The following is a 16,472-nucleotide window of genomic DNA, read 5'->3' on the forward strand; positions in this document are numbered from 1 at the left end:
TGTCAGGGGAGCAGTGTTGCAAGCAGGCCACAGGCAGCCTGGGGGGGGGCGGGCGTGTTGAGAGCGCGGTGTTGGGGGCAGGCCGGGGCGGTGTTGGATGGGGCCTGTTGGTGGGAGGGGACGGGGGGGCCTGGGTTCATGTGTGGTGTGCCTACTCTCCTGAACAGGGCGGCACGGTGGCTCAGTGGTTAGCACTGTTGCCTCACAGCGCAAGGGACCCAGGTTCAATTCCTGCCTTGGGTGACTGATTGTTGGAGTGTGGGAGGGGACGGGGGGGCCTGGGTTCATGTGTGGTGTGCCTACTCTCCTGAACAGGGCGGCACGGTGGCTCAGTGGTTAGCACTGTTGCCTCACAGCGCAAGGGACCCAGGTTCAATTCCTGCCTTGGGTGACTGATTGTTGGAGTTTGCTCATTCTTCCCGTGTCTGCGTGGGTTTCCTCCAGGTGCTCCGGTTTCCTCCCACAATCTAAAGATGTGCAGGTTAGGTGAATTGGTCATGCTAAATTGCCCATAGCCAGGGGTAAATATGGGGAACGGTCTGGGTGGGTTACTCTTCGGAGGGCTTGTATAGACTTGTTGGGCCGAAGGGCCTGTTTCTATACAATAGGGAACCTAATCTTAACAGAAAACTCCCGAGCCCCAGAGGAAAGGCATTGAATCGATTAACTGAATATCTAAACAAAATAGTGCCCACCCATCTTGTTTGGATAATCGAGGTTCCTCTGTATACACAAATGACTTGGATAAGGATAGTGAATGTACCATAGCCAGGTTTGTGGATGACACAAATGTAGGCAGGAAGACAAGTCTGCAGACGGATACAGACAGGTTAAGTGAATGATTAAAAACCTGGCAGATGGAGTATAGTTTGGGAAAATATGGTGTTACTGCTTTGGAAGGAAGAATAGAGGAGCTAAATAGTAAATGATGAAAGACCACAGAAAGCTGTAGAACAGATTTGAGATGTTCATCCATGAAACTTATAAAGCTGGCATCCAAATTCAGCAGGTTATAGGGAAGCTAAATGGATAGTTGACTCTTTTTTCAAAGGGAATGAAATATAAAAATAGGGAAGTCTTGCAAAAACATATAAGGCAATAATTAGACAACACCGAGAGTGCTGTGGACAATTTCGGTTCCATTATTTAAGGAAAGGTATACTGATATTGGAAGTAACCCAGAGAAGGTTCACTCAGTTGATGTCAGGTATGGGGGGATTTTCTTGTGAGCACAGGTTGAGTCGTGGCACTGTAATCTTTAGAGTTCAGAAGAATGAGGGGAGGCCTTATTGAAAAATAAAAGATTAAAGGACCTGACAGAGTAAATGTGGAAAGGTTGCATCCTCTTGTTGGAGAATCAAGGACAAGAGTAAGGGGTTGCGAGCTTAAGACAGAGATGAGAAGGACTGTTTCTGAGGGTAATGAATCTATGGAATTCTTTATCACAGAGAATATCAAGATGGAGTATTAAGAATATTCAAGGTGAAGATAGACATTTTTTTTAACCAATAAGGCAAGGGTTATGTGGAAAAGGCAGCAAAGTTGAGCGTTATCATATTAACCATTATCTCATTAAGTGATGGAGCAGACTCAATGGGCTGAATGGCTCCATTCTGCTCTCCTATCTTTTGATCTAAAAAGGACAGTCAAAGCATAAGAATAACTCCATCTGCAAGCTCCCCTCTAAACCATATACATTCTTGACTTGGAATTATATCACTGTTCCTTCACCATTGTTGAGTTAAAAACTTTCCCCCTAATAGCATCGCAGGTATATCTATACCATATTGACTGCAATGGTTTAAGAAAGTGACTCAACACCAGCGAACCTAGGACAGTAAGAAATAGTCAACAAATACTGGCTTTGCCAGTGATACAATCATTACACCAATTCTTTATAAATTGCTGCAGACACTCAAGAGAAAGTATTGAAATTTCATCGAGAGATAACTTGGTTATTAGTAAGGAGGATGGATAACCATTATTAATGGCAGGCTCTCTCACAATGGAATTCATCAATGCCTAGTGGATTTTTATTATTGGCTAATAACACATGACACCTGTTACTGTTTTAATAATTTTGTGTTTGCTGATCCTATTTATCTACCTAATCTCAGAAGAACATAATCACTTCTGAAGACATGTGGGTGGACTAACAGTTTCTCACATGCTTTAATGCTTATTTTATCATCTTGTCACTTATTGCATTTCTGATTTTTTTTTAAAGTTTTTTTTTAATTGAGTAGCAGTAGAAAATAAAATAAACTTACTTTTACACGTAAATCTCACAATGGCTTTGTCCTTTCTGTTGCTGTAACCTATGACTATTGCGAACCGTTTGAGATTTCACCAGCTCTTGAGGGAGACAGTGGCAATATCATGGGACTAGTAATCCAGAAACCCAGGCTCGTGTTCTGGGACATGCATTCAAATCCCACCATGGCATCATGGTTTAAAAAAAACGAAATAAAGAGCTAATAGTGACCATTTAACCAGTGACAACCCATTTGGTTCATTAGCGTCCTTTACTGAAGGAAAGCAGTCATCCTTATGGTCATCCATGTGACTCTAAACTCTCAGGAATGTGGTTGACTTCTAATTTCCCTCTGGGTTAAGGAGGAATTGGCATAGCTCATGAACGAACAAAAAACATAATTAAATTTCATTTAACTATCTTGGTTCCGAATTCTCTCACTAAACTGCTAACTTTCCACCTCCCTGTTGCTTTTAGCATCAAACTTAAATTTTAGTCCTTTAGCTTCTTAATCCCCACTGTCGTCTTCTTTGGCTGGGCAAAATCTCTTACCTGATTGCATCCCTGTGAAGGCTTGAGGCTTCTAAATTAAAAGATACTATATTAATATAAGTAGCAGTTGGTAACTTTGAGTGGAAGTTGAATAAATGAAGTATACAGTGGGCTGGCAAAGATGCCACGACTGTGCTGTGAAGAAAGTGCTGTCGTCATCAGATTGAGTGACAATTTATTTCCACTCATGACAGTGGTGAAGCAAGCAACTTAGACAGGCCTTAATGAGGTCGATTCTAAACTTTCAGCAGTGTCTTTTAAATGCAGAAACACTCTGACAAATCTCCTGTTCATTTAATTCATATGGTGCTATACAATTACAATGATTTCACAGAATGACAGTGGGTACAAAGTCAGAGATCAAAAATTAATCTGAGCCTATTATTTGTACACAATAGGATTGTTAGAATGTCAAGATAGTCTCTATTTAACTACTATCAATTTTCAATTTCCTCATCTCATTTTAATAACCAAGACCTTCAAGGACTCAGGGTTTTAATATGGAAGAAACATGGACTGGAAATGGCTGTAGTGATCACCTGACCATAGACTGAGGCAAATTTAGGAGACTAATGTGGAATAAATGAAAATCTTTGAAGTGAAATGATCGTTTTATTTGTAAGACATTGAAACCAGTGAACTAAGTCAGAAGTCAGGAAATTCCCATCTGTCAATTTGTATTGATCTGATAAGTTGCATGAATGGACATGAAAGGTTGGCTGCAACTATCCATTTTGCAAAAACAATGAAACAAGCCTCGGGAATACATAAAAGAACCATATTTATGTAGCTGAATTAGCAGAAAAGGAAGTGGGAGAAAGACAAAAACTGGTAATGACAAAGAGGAAAGACTCTCTCTCTTCCTCTTTCCTTATCATCACAAAGCTTAGAGAAACTCTCATTCATCGAGTACATAAGGTTCCAGAAATTTTGGTACTGATGAGGCTATTGGACATTGACTTAACCTTTGTTGTCTCAGGTTTAACTAAAACATGCAGGGACTTTAAGAACATTATAAACTGCATTTTCTTTACCTTTCTTTTGGCATTAGATACTTTTTAAAAAACTTTATGCTCTAATTTGTGTGCGTTTTGTATTGGGTTTTATTAGTTTACTCAGGGTTTGTAAGCAATAAAATTCTTTGTTTCATTCAAGTTCAGAAATGGTTTCCTCATTTTGATCTCGTTACTTGTGTTTTCACTGAAGTGCGATACAGCAGAGTGCTTAAAAGAATTTTTAAAATCTTTGCTTCAGTCAGCTTGGGGGTTTCAAAGGGAGCTGATTCACCCTCCCTACCTGGCTACAACAATAAATATATTCTGTGGTATTTACTGCAAGAAATTAACTCAAACAGTACTGCTCAAGAATACATGCTCCATTTGTAATCTTGGCCATGATTTTCAAATCATTTTCCACCTGACCAAACCTTTTGTTATACGGTGATAAGACAAAGAAAGTTGTTCTTTGTATTGAGACAGCCATTAATCATACTTGGGATCACCAATAAAGAAAGTGCCAAAGATTAAATGCAAGTTGTTTGTTGAAAATAATAAAAAGAGGGGGACATCAGTCACTGTACACAATGAACTATTTAGTTTAGATAGCAGTAAAATATGGTGTGTATTAAAACACCCTAATTATTAAATAAAGGAGCCTACAGATTCTTCCTTTAATCCAATTTTGACTTAAAGCCTTTTATGCCTCTACTTTGTTGTCGTAACACAAACAATTTAAGTCCATTTGGATAATAGGTTTGAGAGAGAAGGATCATAAAGTTACTAAGAATATAAAGTGACTGGTCACCTTTCACTAGGTGCTTATTCAATGACATGGTACATCATAAAATCCTGAATTTCACTATACTGCAATAAAGAATATTTTTAGCCTTTCATCAACATATTCTGAACCATAAAGGATGAATTAACAAACTGCTTTCAATTTGACTTATCTGACATCTTCATTTTACCAGCATTGATTAAATAGGATGACTGCTTTATTGTTTTCACAGTATTTAAGCTTGTAAACCTTTTCCAATTTGTAAAATTGTAGAATCAATCATTCTACAATAGAGTGCAATAAAACAAGTTTTTTTTTGAAGTCCTTCTGCCAAAGACTCCAGTATGTTGACAAAATTGCACCAAAATAGATTTTTTTTCCTGTATAATTTTTTCAAACAACTTGCATTTATATAGCAGTTTTGAGGCTGTAATGCATACCAAGGTGCTTCACAGCATGTTATAAAGCCAGAGCCACATGAGCCGACATTGGGGCAGATAACAAAAATCTCAAACAAAGAGGAAATTGTAAAAGAACATCATAAAGGAAGAATGAGAGATAGTTCTACTTTGGGAGAGAATTCCAAAGTGTATGACTTCAGCAGCTGAGTGCACAATCACCAAAAATAGAGAAATTTAAATCTAGCCTCTTGAATCCTGATTTTGAGATGTTCAAGGGCTTATGAAAAGAAAGGGTGGTTAGAATTTGGGCATTGGTTTACAAATGTGCTTGGGTGAATTTTTTTGAGTAAGGGGTTAATTATGGGAGAGATGATATAGAATCATAGAATCCCTACAGCGTGGAATCAGGCTATTCGGTCCATCCAGTCCACACCGACCCTCTGAAGAGCATCCCACCCAGATCCATTTTCATCCAAACGCCACCCCCCCCCGCCCCCCCCACCACTCCCCTATCCCTGTAAACCTGCATTTCCCCATGCCTAATCCACTATCCTGCACATCCCAGGACACTATCGGCAATTTAGCTTGACCAATCCACCTCACCTGCACATCTTTGGATTGTGGCATAAAACGCATGCAGACACGGGGAGAATGTGCAAACTCCGCACAGTTGCCTGAGGGTGGAATTTAACCTAGTCCCTGGTGCTGTGAGGCAGCAGTGCTAACCACTGTGCCACCATTTTATCTCACTTCCTGCACTAGGAAGAGTACTTGAAGAGAAAACTATCAGCTAACCTGGAAACTACGAACAAAAGTTGGTTCATCTGCAGTTAAATGGGAATAAAGTATAAATGGAGGAGATGTTCTTAAGGACAAAATGAACACAGAAAGGGTATGAGTACAGTTTGGAAAGAATGAGGAGTAATCAGGTTAGGTTAGGGGTAATTCTAGTGGAAGTTTAGTCTGGTGATTAGATAGCGTCGATTTTAATAGTAAAAAAAATGCATAAATTCCTCATACTTACTAATGGTGATGAGGGTGGAGGAAATATCTTCAAAACTCGAACTACACAACTGCTGAAATTTGAACTTCTTTTTCCACAAGCTTGAACAAATGCCTTAATTATATTTAAGAAAATAACTTTCTCTGTAGGAGATGCCAGTATGTATGCAAGCTTTAACTAGAACACTTAGTTGTGAAATGAAATCAGAATATAAAATGAGAGAAAATGAAACAGCCTAATTGTGTAGTATATGAACCATAGATTTAGCTACCACGCCAGAGTAAACCTATTTCTGATCTCTAATATGGAAATTAGCATTTAATTAAACATCCCACAACTCTCCGTGCACCACTAATCTCTTCTCAACACCACTGCCTGACTCCTGCATCTATGATTTGGTCACAATCCATATCAAAACATTATCATCAGTCTAAAGTAGTGAAATAGTGAGGTCTGACAAAGCATAGTTTAAATATGATGCTGACAAGATTTGTGTTGAAATATGCCACGATGGTAAGAATCAGTGAAATGTGCACCTCTAATGATGTTGTGGAGACGTGGTGAAGGAACTAATGCCCATAGGGGAAATAAAATTTAGACTTTTTGATGATCTCTTTCCAACATGGAAATAGGTGCAAGGTTAGATTTAAACAATTATCTATTTGGAGTAGAATAAATGACTGACACAAGGTTTTTACACATAGGAAAGATCATTTGTACAAGAAGTCATTACTTCAGGAAAGGGGAAACAATACGTTGAATTAAATCAAGGCATTTATTTGAAGAAAAGTCTACAGAAAGTGGAAACGTGCTGTGAAGAATTCTGTAAATCAGCACCTTGACGTGGTGGGAAAAACTTGTGCACTCCAACGATCTCTTAAGCCATGCGGTCAGGATGTCCTTGTACCTGATTGAGCCATCCATGGCAACAAGGTCAGGGAAAGGTGCTAGACAATTTATGGTTCAACAATAGACCAGACAAATGAAGACCTACAACTCAGTGGTTGCAGAAATAGAAGGAATGCAGCAATAAGGTGATCTCAGTCATTTGACATGTCACTGAATCCTGACCACTAGCCACTTAAGATTATGTAGAGAATGGTGGAGCCCCAAGGTACCCAAATTGAATTCAGTCACATTCCAGATTCAAAGAGGGTCAAATTGACAGGTTTTGAGGTGATTGAGGATAAAGAATGGATTTCAGGCTGTGAACCCAAAAGTCCCTGTGTAGAATCTACACACAGGCAACAGATATCTGTAATCTACAGTTTGCATTTGACAGCAGGTTCATTGCTCAATCTGCATCAGAATTGCAAGCCACTCTCTATATCTTCAGTTCTGAATACAAGAAACTTAGCTTCTCTGAGTATTCTCAAAATTCCAATCAACCCACAGCTGCTCAGGCACATATTGCACATCCCATGCACGTTGAGGGTGAGACTCTAGAGTACTTCTTGTACCTCTCTCAAAGGACACCAGATATAACCCCAGAATAACTGCACAGGGTCAATCTTGATAAGCCACAGCAGTGAATGCTTGACAAGCAAGAACTCCACAAAGTCTGAGTGTATTGAGCAGTTGCGGAGCACCAAGTCCTGGACTGTGTATCAGCGACACATATGAAGATGAGAGAAATTCCATCAGTAAGACCTTCACTGGATTCTCCCATACTCCACAAGCCTGTCAAATGCTAGTCTCCTTCTTGAAGCCAGACACAATATCATTGAGAACAAATAATCTCAATGGACTCGGCATTGTATCCACATGGCTAAAAATTGTCTCCTGTACCAGATTCTCTTCTCCCAACTCTCAAATGGACAACAGACCAATGGAAGACAAAGAAAATGCCACAAAGACACTTTGGTGTTTTCCTTAATGCATGGGAACGCTGGCTTTGATTGTGGAAAGAGCCTGCTACGAATGGCTCAGAATAGCTATTTGTCCATTAAGCTGCACTAAGCTTCGAGTCCTAATAGGTTAATGATGAGGCAGTCAAAAATTGACCTGCTTAGTCACATCAAGACTGTTGACAGAAACATTGAATCTGATTAGCTATTATCCTTGAATCAAGGAGAAGCTGACAACGGAATTGACACTAGTTTTATGTAAACGGTTGGAACAAAATCTCTGCTCTCATTTTATTATGCTGAAAATTTTATGATCAGTAAATTTTGTAGACAATTAGCATTCATACATCAGTGCATAATTTCATTAGAATTTGTCATACCTCATGCTGCCTTTATTTAGAAGTATAGGGATAGATGGAATTTTAAAAAATGAACAAAATATCTGTGCATAGAATACATATTTATTTGAGTATTCGTCTAGAAGAGAAATATTTTTATAACATTTGGCACAAACCATTACTATGCATTATATAAATAACCTCATATTTTGCTTGAAGCTTTGTTGAGTGTATAGAAGACTCATGGAATCTGGGACTCATTTCTACATGGTTGTGATTCCTGCCAACTGATGTTAGGAAAACAATAAGTCAAGTAGAGTTTCACAATGAGAAACAATGATTGGATTTGCTGTTTTCACAATTTTCTGTCAATTATTCAGGCAAATGATTTGTTGCAGCAAGACACTCTGTCACAAGCCCCACAAACTTCTACATTTATACCATTTAGCATGATTTGGTGCCCATATAGTGCAACGTTTTTTTTCAAGAAAGCCCTAAAGCCTTAAGGAAAATACTTCTTTCTGGTCAGTGGTTCCCTCGCCATCCATTTCTGCTCCCCACTGACCTCTGCACTATTCTATCACAGAAGATTGGAGCATCTCAGAAATTGAATCGCAACGACAATGAGCACATCACTGGTATACCTAGGACATAGAATCAGCAACTGATTGGATAGGAATAAGGCAGAATTCCAGCAATGAGAGTGCCACAGACCGAGAGGTTTCCCCAAGAAATAGCTGCTATTCCTGATACTTCTGCTTCAACAATCACTTGTGAGAAATAAATTTACTTTTAATGCCAAAGCCTTACCTTTGTTCATATCAATCAACTGTTTCTTCTTTTGCTGCCGTTCCAACTTCTCCCTCTCTGCTTTCTCTTTAGCCAGCTTTGCTCTTTTGATCTTTTCTTCAATTTCCCTCTTCTTAATGTTTTCTTTCAGTGCTTCCTTTTTTTAAAGAAGCAAATATTTGTGTTACTGATACATTCTAAACAGATAAACTGGCATTGTCATATCACCATCATCATAAACTACAAGAACATCCACTAGTAACTGTTGCATATGGGTCTTGAAAGGGTTAATACTGACTCAGTGTCATTGGCATATCTGCCGAGTAACTAAGGATCCTGAAGGAATGAGACTTATGATCAGTCTCTCTTATAAAGTATACCACTTTCTTGTTACATAGAAATAGTTGTAGAAATGCAATGTGTCCTCATCACTATAACAGATCCTTGCAGTCCATACTAGACTGTAGAAATGTATATCTGAAAGGTGGTTGTGGCAGAATGTAGAATGATAACAGCATTCAAAGTACTAATGACAGTATTTCCAAAGGGATTAGATATCAGAAAGACTTCTGGATGTGGTGCCACCATTTTGCATTTATGACTTCCGAGTTATGGATGAAGAAATAAATCATAACTGTTATTACACCAGCTGGGACACTTTCTAACCAATCTCAGTTTATGGCTTAAAAATATTTACCCAAATTGAACAGTATCTCACTTTACTTTCAAATTTGTACTTTGGGTATCACATGTTTAAATTAATTCATTGTGAATTTTTCACTTTGCTACCTCAGCCAAATCAAAGGTCAAATGGTAAGAGGTATTATATCAAGCTGCAAGTGAAGTAATAACCATTGCTGTTTTAAACTCAAACACTTTCAATGTGTGATGTGCAGGCTCGGAACAAATGAAAACTGGCACCTCTATTATAAATAGGTCTTTAAAAATCAGCAACACCCATATTCAGATTTTAAAGTATTACCCTTGAAAGAAGTTGCAATAAACTAGTTAAAATTTATTGAGAAGATTCATCATTTTGAGAAGAGTTGTTATCTTCCCATGCTATTACAAACTGTAAGAAGAGAGGGGGAAGGTGAAAAAATGAGTCGAACTTAAGGTGTTGGCATTCAGCAGACAGACTGCAGCACAGTGATTACTTTAATTAGATTTAATAATTAACCAACTTTTAATAATTAAATAATTATGTAATTGAAGCTACTCAATTCTTTGTAAACTGTGAATGCAGTTAGTTTAAATATTAAAATGTAAACTACATCTAAATATTAAAGAAATAAAATCTGAAACAAAGCTTTGAAGATGTGCTTTTTTGACAAGTTAGATAAAATTTTAGGCACAAGAATGGAGACATGTAATCAAAATGAAAGCCCATTTTGCAGCTGTCTCAGAATGCTGTTAAAGTAAATAATACAGTCACAGCTTGTCCATAGTTTCAAAACATCTTGGTGAGATATTATCCACATTTAAAGTGGGGCCACTAACCTTACTATTGGAAAGGGAGAGAGGCCAACATTCTTTCTGGTCAAATGGTTGTCAACCAGGTCAGTGTCATGGCTTTTCTCTTACTCACCAGGTCAGGTGTGGCAAGCAGAAAAAAATCCTGAATAATGTCTTTTACACATCATATATACAAACTTACCTCAATAGTATTGTTATTTTGCCCTGTCGGATTTTGTTCCTCTAAAATACACAAGAGAAAATCTGACAGCCCAGATTAAGAACGATAATACCTGGAATATTCCAGCTGAACAAGGATTGCTGAACACATCATTGGCCAAATTCAAGGCATTTTGGAGCATAAAACTGAATGACATAACAAACTAGAATGGTTGGTCCAATACTACCATATCTGCGTGTCAAACAATAAAATTCTTATATTATAGGGTGAAAAAAGTTGATAGGTACTGTGTCAGGAATTTGCACAGATGCTTATATAATGAAACAACAAAAATAAGTGCCACCTAAAAGGCTAAGAATTCCTCTTTTATTTTACAAAAATATGCAGAGGTGGAATACACTTGCATTTTCTAAAGTGCAGTGTATGGCTGTTTTCAATTTCCATACAGAGATCTGGGTACAAAACCTATGCTGTGGCAGTGAAACCAAGGCCTCATCTGCTCTCTTAGGTGTATGTAAACTGTTCCGTGATTATGGGATTGACAACTGAAGAAAAACACAGGCGTTCTCCCTGGCATTCTGGTTAATAAATAGCCCTCAACATCACAAACTGATTATCTAGTTATTATCAGAGTGCTTATTGTGCCCATGGCCTGCCACTTTTCCAATATTACAAATGACTCTGCTGTAATGGATCGGCTGCAAAGGCTTTCAGAATATTGAAGGTTGTGAAAGGCTGCGTAAATGGAAGATTTTCGTCTGCTTTGTTAATATTCAAACTTTCTTGCGAAATGATTGAAATTGAAGAATATTTCATCTGTTTTCTCACCAAGAAAAGTCTAAGTGCTATTTAGCAGATTTAATAAACTAATTAATCTTTTGCAAATAACACAGTAACATGGGAACAAAAGAAATTTGAAGAATAAAAAGAACCCATTCAGCTGAATAGGCATCAATCTCATCGTCTTACAGCATCCATCATTTCTTTGTCCTCGCAGAAAGGTTGATAATTGACTACTGAAGTAATTGTTACTGCTATCAGGAATTGACTTTCTTGGGATCTTGTTGGGCAATAAGCCCTCAGCAACTTCATCATACTGATTTCTTAAATTTCTTTTGGCACTTCAAACTAACTTCAAAGTTATCTCAACCAAATGTGCCAGCTCTCCTTAGATTCTGGAGAACTTCAAACCGGTCATACTGATGTAACATTTTATACAAACAGTCAAGATATACTTTTCTAAATCTTCCTTGGATGTCTATTTTTGTTTTACATCGTTGTGGCCCATGAAATGTACCTGTAATGTCGTCACCAACTCCTCCAAAAGCACAATAGCTAACATTGCAACAGAACAATTTCTGAGGCAGGAAACTATTGTTGTTGAAATTATTGGATTAGCCGGTGGTATTCCTCTGTTGGTTATTTTGATGGTAGCCTGGACTTATTCCTTTCAATTTTAGTTTGCATGAATGAAACTTATTTCCTGTTATTTACTGAAGTAGAGATTAATTGTCTGAAATGCCATTATAACCCTATGACTGTGCTCAGTCTACTCTAGAAAGTTTCCATTTAGCGAGTGGTTTTCTTCTTTAATTATTTCTATTCTATGATTATTTTCCCCACATGTTCTCTGTACTCTCTCTATGACATCAGAAGACTCAATTTTCCCTTCATCTCTTATCAGTTTTCCACACTTCCACTCAAGTGTCTTTCTTTAGAGATTTCTCGTCAAACTTATGAAGAACACAACCTGATGCAAACTTTAACTATTTTAGAGTTAATCAAGTCTCAAGAGAGTAAGCATTCGGGGGGGGGGGGGGGGGGGGGGAAGAAGGTGGAGACACTACTCAACTTTCAGAAAAATGGGCTTTTATGACATAAATTGGCTGCCTGTCATCAGGCTACCTGCCGCGTCTGCTGCTGAGGAGCTTTTTCAGTAGCACGGCTGCAGTTAGGAACCTTCTTGCTGCTATACTGCCTCCATCCATGTCCATTCCCACAAACCTGGGGCTAACTTATCAAAAAGCAATTGTACCTTACATTTGAAATTTTGACATTCAACTAATTAAAATGCATAATGACTGTTTTAAAACATGGAGCCTCACTATATGAAAGATTGTAGAACAATGCAACAACATGTGATCTGAAATGCACTGCCTCAAAGAGTGATGGAAACAGGTTCAACAGTAACTTTTAAAAGCAAATTAAATAACAAAAGAAAGGGATTTCGTGGAAGGGGCTGCATAGGAGGACAAACAAAAGATCTAGTACAGGCACAGTTGACCAAGTTACATATTTCTCAGCTGCATCATTTAGCAATTATATGACATTACTACACAGGAACAGCTGAGTCACATATAAATTATAGGTCCATGGCTTCAGAGTCAAAGGATTAGTCATGTGCCTCATCAGGTGACTCAAATTCGCTCTCCCTTCTGATTTGATTCAACAAGCGCTACACATGAAAGATTGCTGTTGATTTTATACACCAAAGAAAAAAGCTCTTTGCAATACATCACAATGAATTCTACTATTTGTAGAACCTGAGAGGCGGGAGAAATATGTTTGTCATGGCAATAATTTAAAAATTTCCATTTATAAACTTAAGGCCTCTCAGAACAAAAATAATTTCATAACATTAACCATTTAGGCTTAAAGACCGACATTTTTCAATTATAGCTTCTTTGCTGTTCTCTTATAAGCAAATGCTTATTCCCAAGCATAACCTAACTTACTTGACTTCTAACTGCAACAGATTAGTGATGTGATTAAGTTAAAGAGATGGGAGGCAAAGTGGCTTAGTGAGCAACAAAATCATTGCTAGTTCAAGAAGAAAATCAGCAACTGTTGTAAAAATCTTGGCTATAAATGATAAAATGACTATGTGACTTTAGGGTGTGAGCTAATACCACAGAGATTTATTCAAATACTAAATTTAAATGTTATGCTCATCATATTAATCTTTATCTCATTGATCAAACCGAAGAAACCATATAGTGCAAAGGTTAACTTTGTGATGTGCATGCACAAAAAGTGTAGTGTGGTTCTTGTTGCAAATCCACTGTACATTTTTATTTAATTTCCATTATAAGCATGGATATCAGAAAAGTTGACAATCAGAAGAAAGAATTTTGACATAAGAAGTGGATATGTACATTTTAAAAATATAATTGCAGTAACTGAAAGACAATCAGTTGCTATTTTCATAGAATAATGAGCAAACTATAAGATGTAGGTGCAGGAGGCCATTTGGCCCATTGAATCTGGCTCTGCTATTCATTCCATTTTTCCTCATAACAATTAGATTAGATTACATTAGATTCCCTACAGTGTGGAAACAGGAGCTTCGGCCCAACCAGTCCACACCGACCCTCCGAAGAATAAGCCATCCAGACCCATTTCCCTAATGCACCTAACACTATGGACAATTTAGCATGGCCAATTCACCTGACCTGCACATATTTGGACTGTGGGAGGAAACCGGAGCACCTAGAGGAAACCCACGCAGATACGAGGAGAACGTGCAAACTTCACACAGACAGTTGCCCGAGGCTGGAATCGAACCTGGGACCCTGGCGCTGTGAGGCAGCAGTGCTAACCATTGAACCACCGTGCCACCCTTGATTGCTTTACTGATTAGAAATGTCGACCTCAGCCTCAAATTTTCAGCCCCTGCATCCCTCTGTAGTAAAGATTTCAGACTCATTCTCCTCTGAGAAAAATGTCCCTCTCATCATATCTTATGGAGGTACTTTCTTAATAGCTCTCATGCAGCTGTATGACAAAGGAGTTGGACGCAAATTCTCTTACTCTGAGGACATGTCTAGACAGTCTCACAATGGAAACAAGTTCTAAGTACTGACCCTGTCAATCCCACGAAGAATCTTAATTAGGCGAGATATTCATACGGCCAGATTGCTGTTACCCTAGTGTGGGTTGGAGTTATGTGTTGAAGAGCTGTGAAAAACCCTCCTAGAAAACACTACAGAAAATGCCTGGAAACCAATTGCAATTCATCTACCCTTGGAAACCTCTGAAAGATTGCATTTAAATTGAATAATGCAGAGGTTTTCATAAAATTAAACAAATACTTACAGACAAAAAGTTATGCTACTAAATGCTAAGTCTAATTCCAAAATACCAACTGAACTTATGTTTATCTCACAACATTCAACTACACCTTTACTAGACCACTTACACCACCCCACCCCTACACCCCCACCCTCTTACCCCGAGACACATCTCACTTCCTCGGGAGCTGAAATCTTCCCTTCCCTTGATCTAGTTAAACTATCCCCACCCAACCCCACACCCCTACCGCCACTGTGGGCCAGATCTGATCCACCTTCCATTCTCCCAATATCATGGTGGTACCGCCCCTCACCCCAACTCCATATCTGCCTCTACTCTACTCTGGACCCAAATCCCCTGTCCTACCTTTATCCTGAAGAAGGGCTTATGCCCGAAACGTCACGTCGATTCTCCTGTTCCCTGGATGCTGCCTGACCTGCTGCGCTTTTCCAGCAACACATTTCCATCATACCCAATGTCAAGATTAGAGTGGTGTTGGAAAGCACAGCAGGTCAGGCAGCATCTGAGGAGCAAGAAAATCGACATTTCAGGGAAAAGCCCTTCATTAGGAAATGAGGCAGGGAGCCTCCAGGGTGGAGAGATAAATAGGAAGGGTGTGGGTCTTGGGAGAAGGTAGCTAAGAGTGCAATAGGTAGATGGAGGTGGGCACGAAGGTGATAGATCGGAGAGAAGGGTGGAGCGGATGTGGGAAGGAAGATTGGCAGATAGGACAGGTCATGAGGATGGTGCTGAGCTGGCAGGTTGGAGCTGGGGTAAGTTGGGGGGAGGGGAAATGAGCAAACTGGTGAAGTCTACATTGATGTCCTGGAGTTGAAGTGTTCCGAGGCGGAAGATGAGTTCTTCCTCCAGGCATCGGGTGGTGAGAGAGCGACGGTGGAGGAGGTCCAGGACCTGCATGTCCTCGGCAGAGTGGGAGGGGGAGTTGAAATGTTTGGCCATGGGGTGGTGGGGTTGATTGGTGCGGGTGTCCCGGAGCTGTTCCCTGAATGCGCTCTGCGAGAAGGCGTCCGTCTCCCCCCATATCAGGAGCAATGGATACAATAAATGACATTAGTGGATGTGCAGGTGAAACTGATGGATGTGGAAGGCTCTTTTGGGGTGTTGGATAGAGGTGAGGGGGAAAATGTGGGTGCAGATTTTGCAATTCTTGCTGTGGCAGGGGAAGGTGCCAAGAGGGGAGGGTGGGTTGTTGGGAAGCGTGGACCTGATCAGGTAGTCACGGAGGAAATGGTCTTTGTGGAAAGCGGGTAGGGGGGGGAAGGGAAATATATCCCTGGTGATGGGGTCCATTTGTAGGTAGCAGAAATGTCGGCGGATGATGCAGTGTATATGGAGGTTGGTGGGGTGGAAGGTGAGGACCGGGGTGGGGTTCTGTCCTTGTTGTGGGTGGGATTTGAGGGTAGTGGTGCGGGACGTGAAGGGCATCTTCAACCACGTGGGAGGGGAAATTGCGGCCTTTAAAGGAGGAGGCTATCTGGTGTATTCTGTGGTGGAACTGGTCCTCCTGGGAGCAAATACGGTGGAGTCAGGGTAATTGGGAATACGGGATAGCATTTTTGCAGGAGGTAGGATGGGAAGAGGTGTAATCCAGGTAGCTGTGGGAGTCGGTGGTTTGTAAAAAATGTCAGTGTGGAGTCGGTCATCATTGATGGAGATGGAGAGGTCCAGGAAGGGGACAGAGGTGTCAGAGATGGTCCAGGTAAATTTAAAGGAGAAAGTGAGGTCTGCAGATCAGAGCTGAAAATGTGTTGCTGGAAAAACGCTGGTTAGGCAGCATCCAGGGA

The 16,472-nt window shown here is 39.7% G+C and overlaps 1 protein-coding gene across 4 annotated transcripts in view; it reads right to left on the reverse strand.

Annotated features, from left to right (window-relative positions):
• The window catches only part of diaph2 (diaphanous-related formin 2), a 734,120-nt gene that overhangs the window by 106,742 nt on the left and 610,906 nt on the right, over window positions 1–16,472 (reverse strand). For all 4 annotated transcript variants that reach the window (XM_043704499.1, XM_043704498.1, XM_043704500.1 and 1 more), the window contains one exon: window positions 8,982–9,117. In XM_043704499.1, the coding sequence (XP_043560434.1) occupies window positions 8,982–9,117 (136 nt within the window). The remainder of the gene's footprint in view (window positions 1–8,981; window positions 9,118–16,472) is intronic.

Source organism: Chiloscyllium plagiosum, chromosome 15 (assembly GCF_004010195.1).
Source record: "Chiloscyllium plagiosum isolate BGI_BamShark_2017 chromosome 15, ASM401019v2, whole genome shotgun sequence".
Lineage (NCBI taxonomy): Eukaryota > Metazoa > Chordata > Chondrichthyes > Orectolobiformes > Hemiscylliidae > Chiloscyllium > Chiloscyllium plagiosum.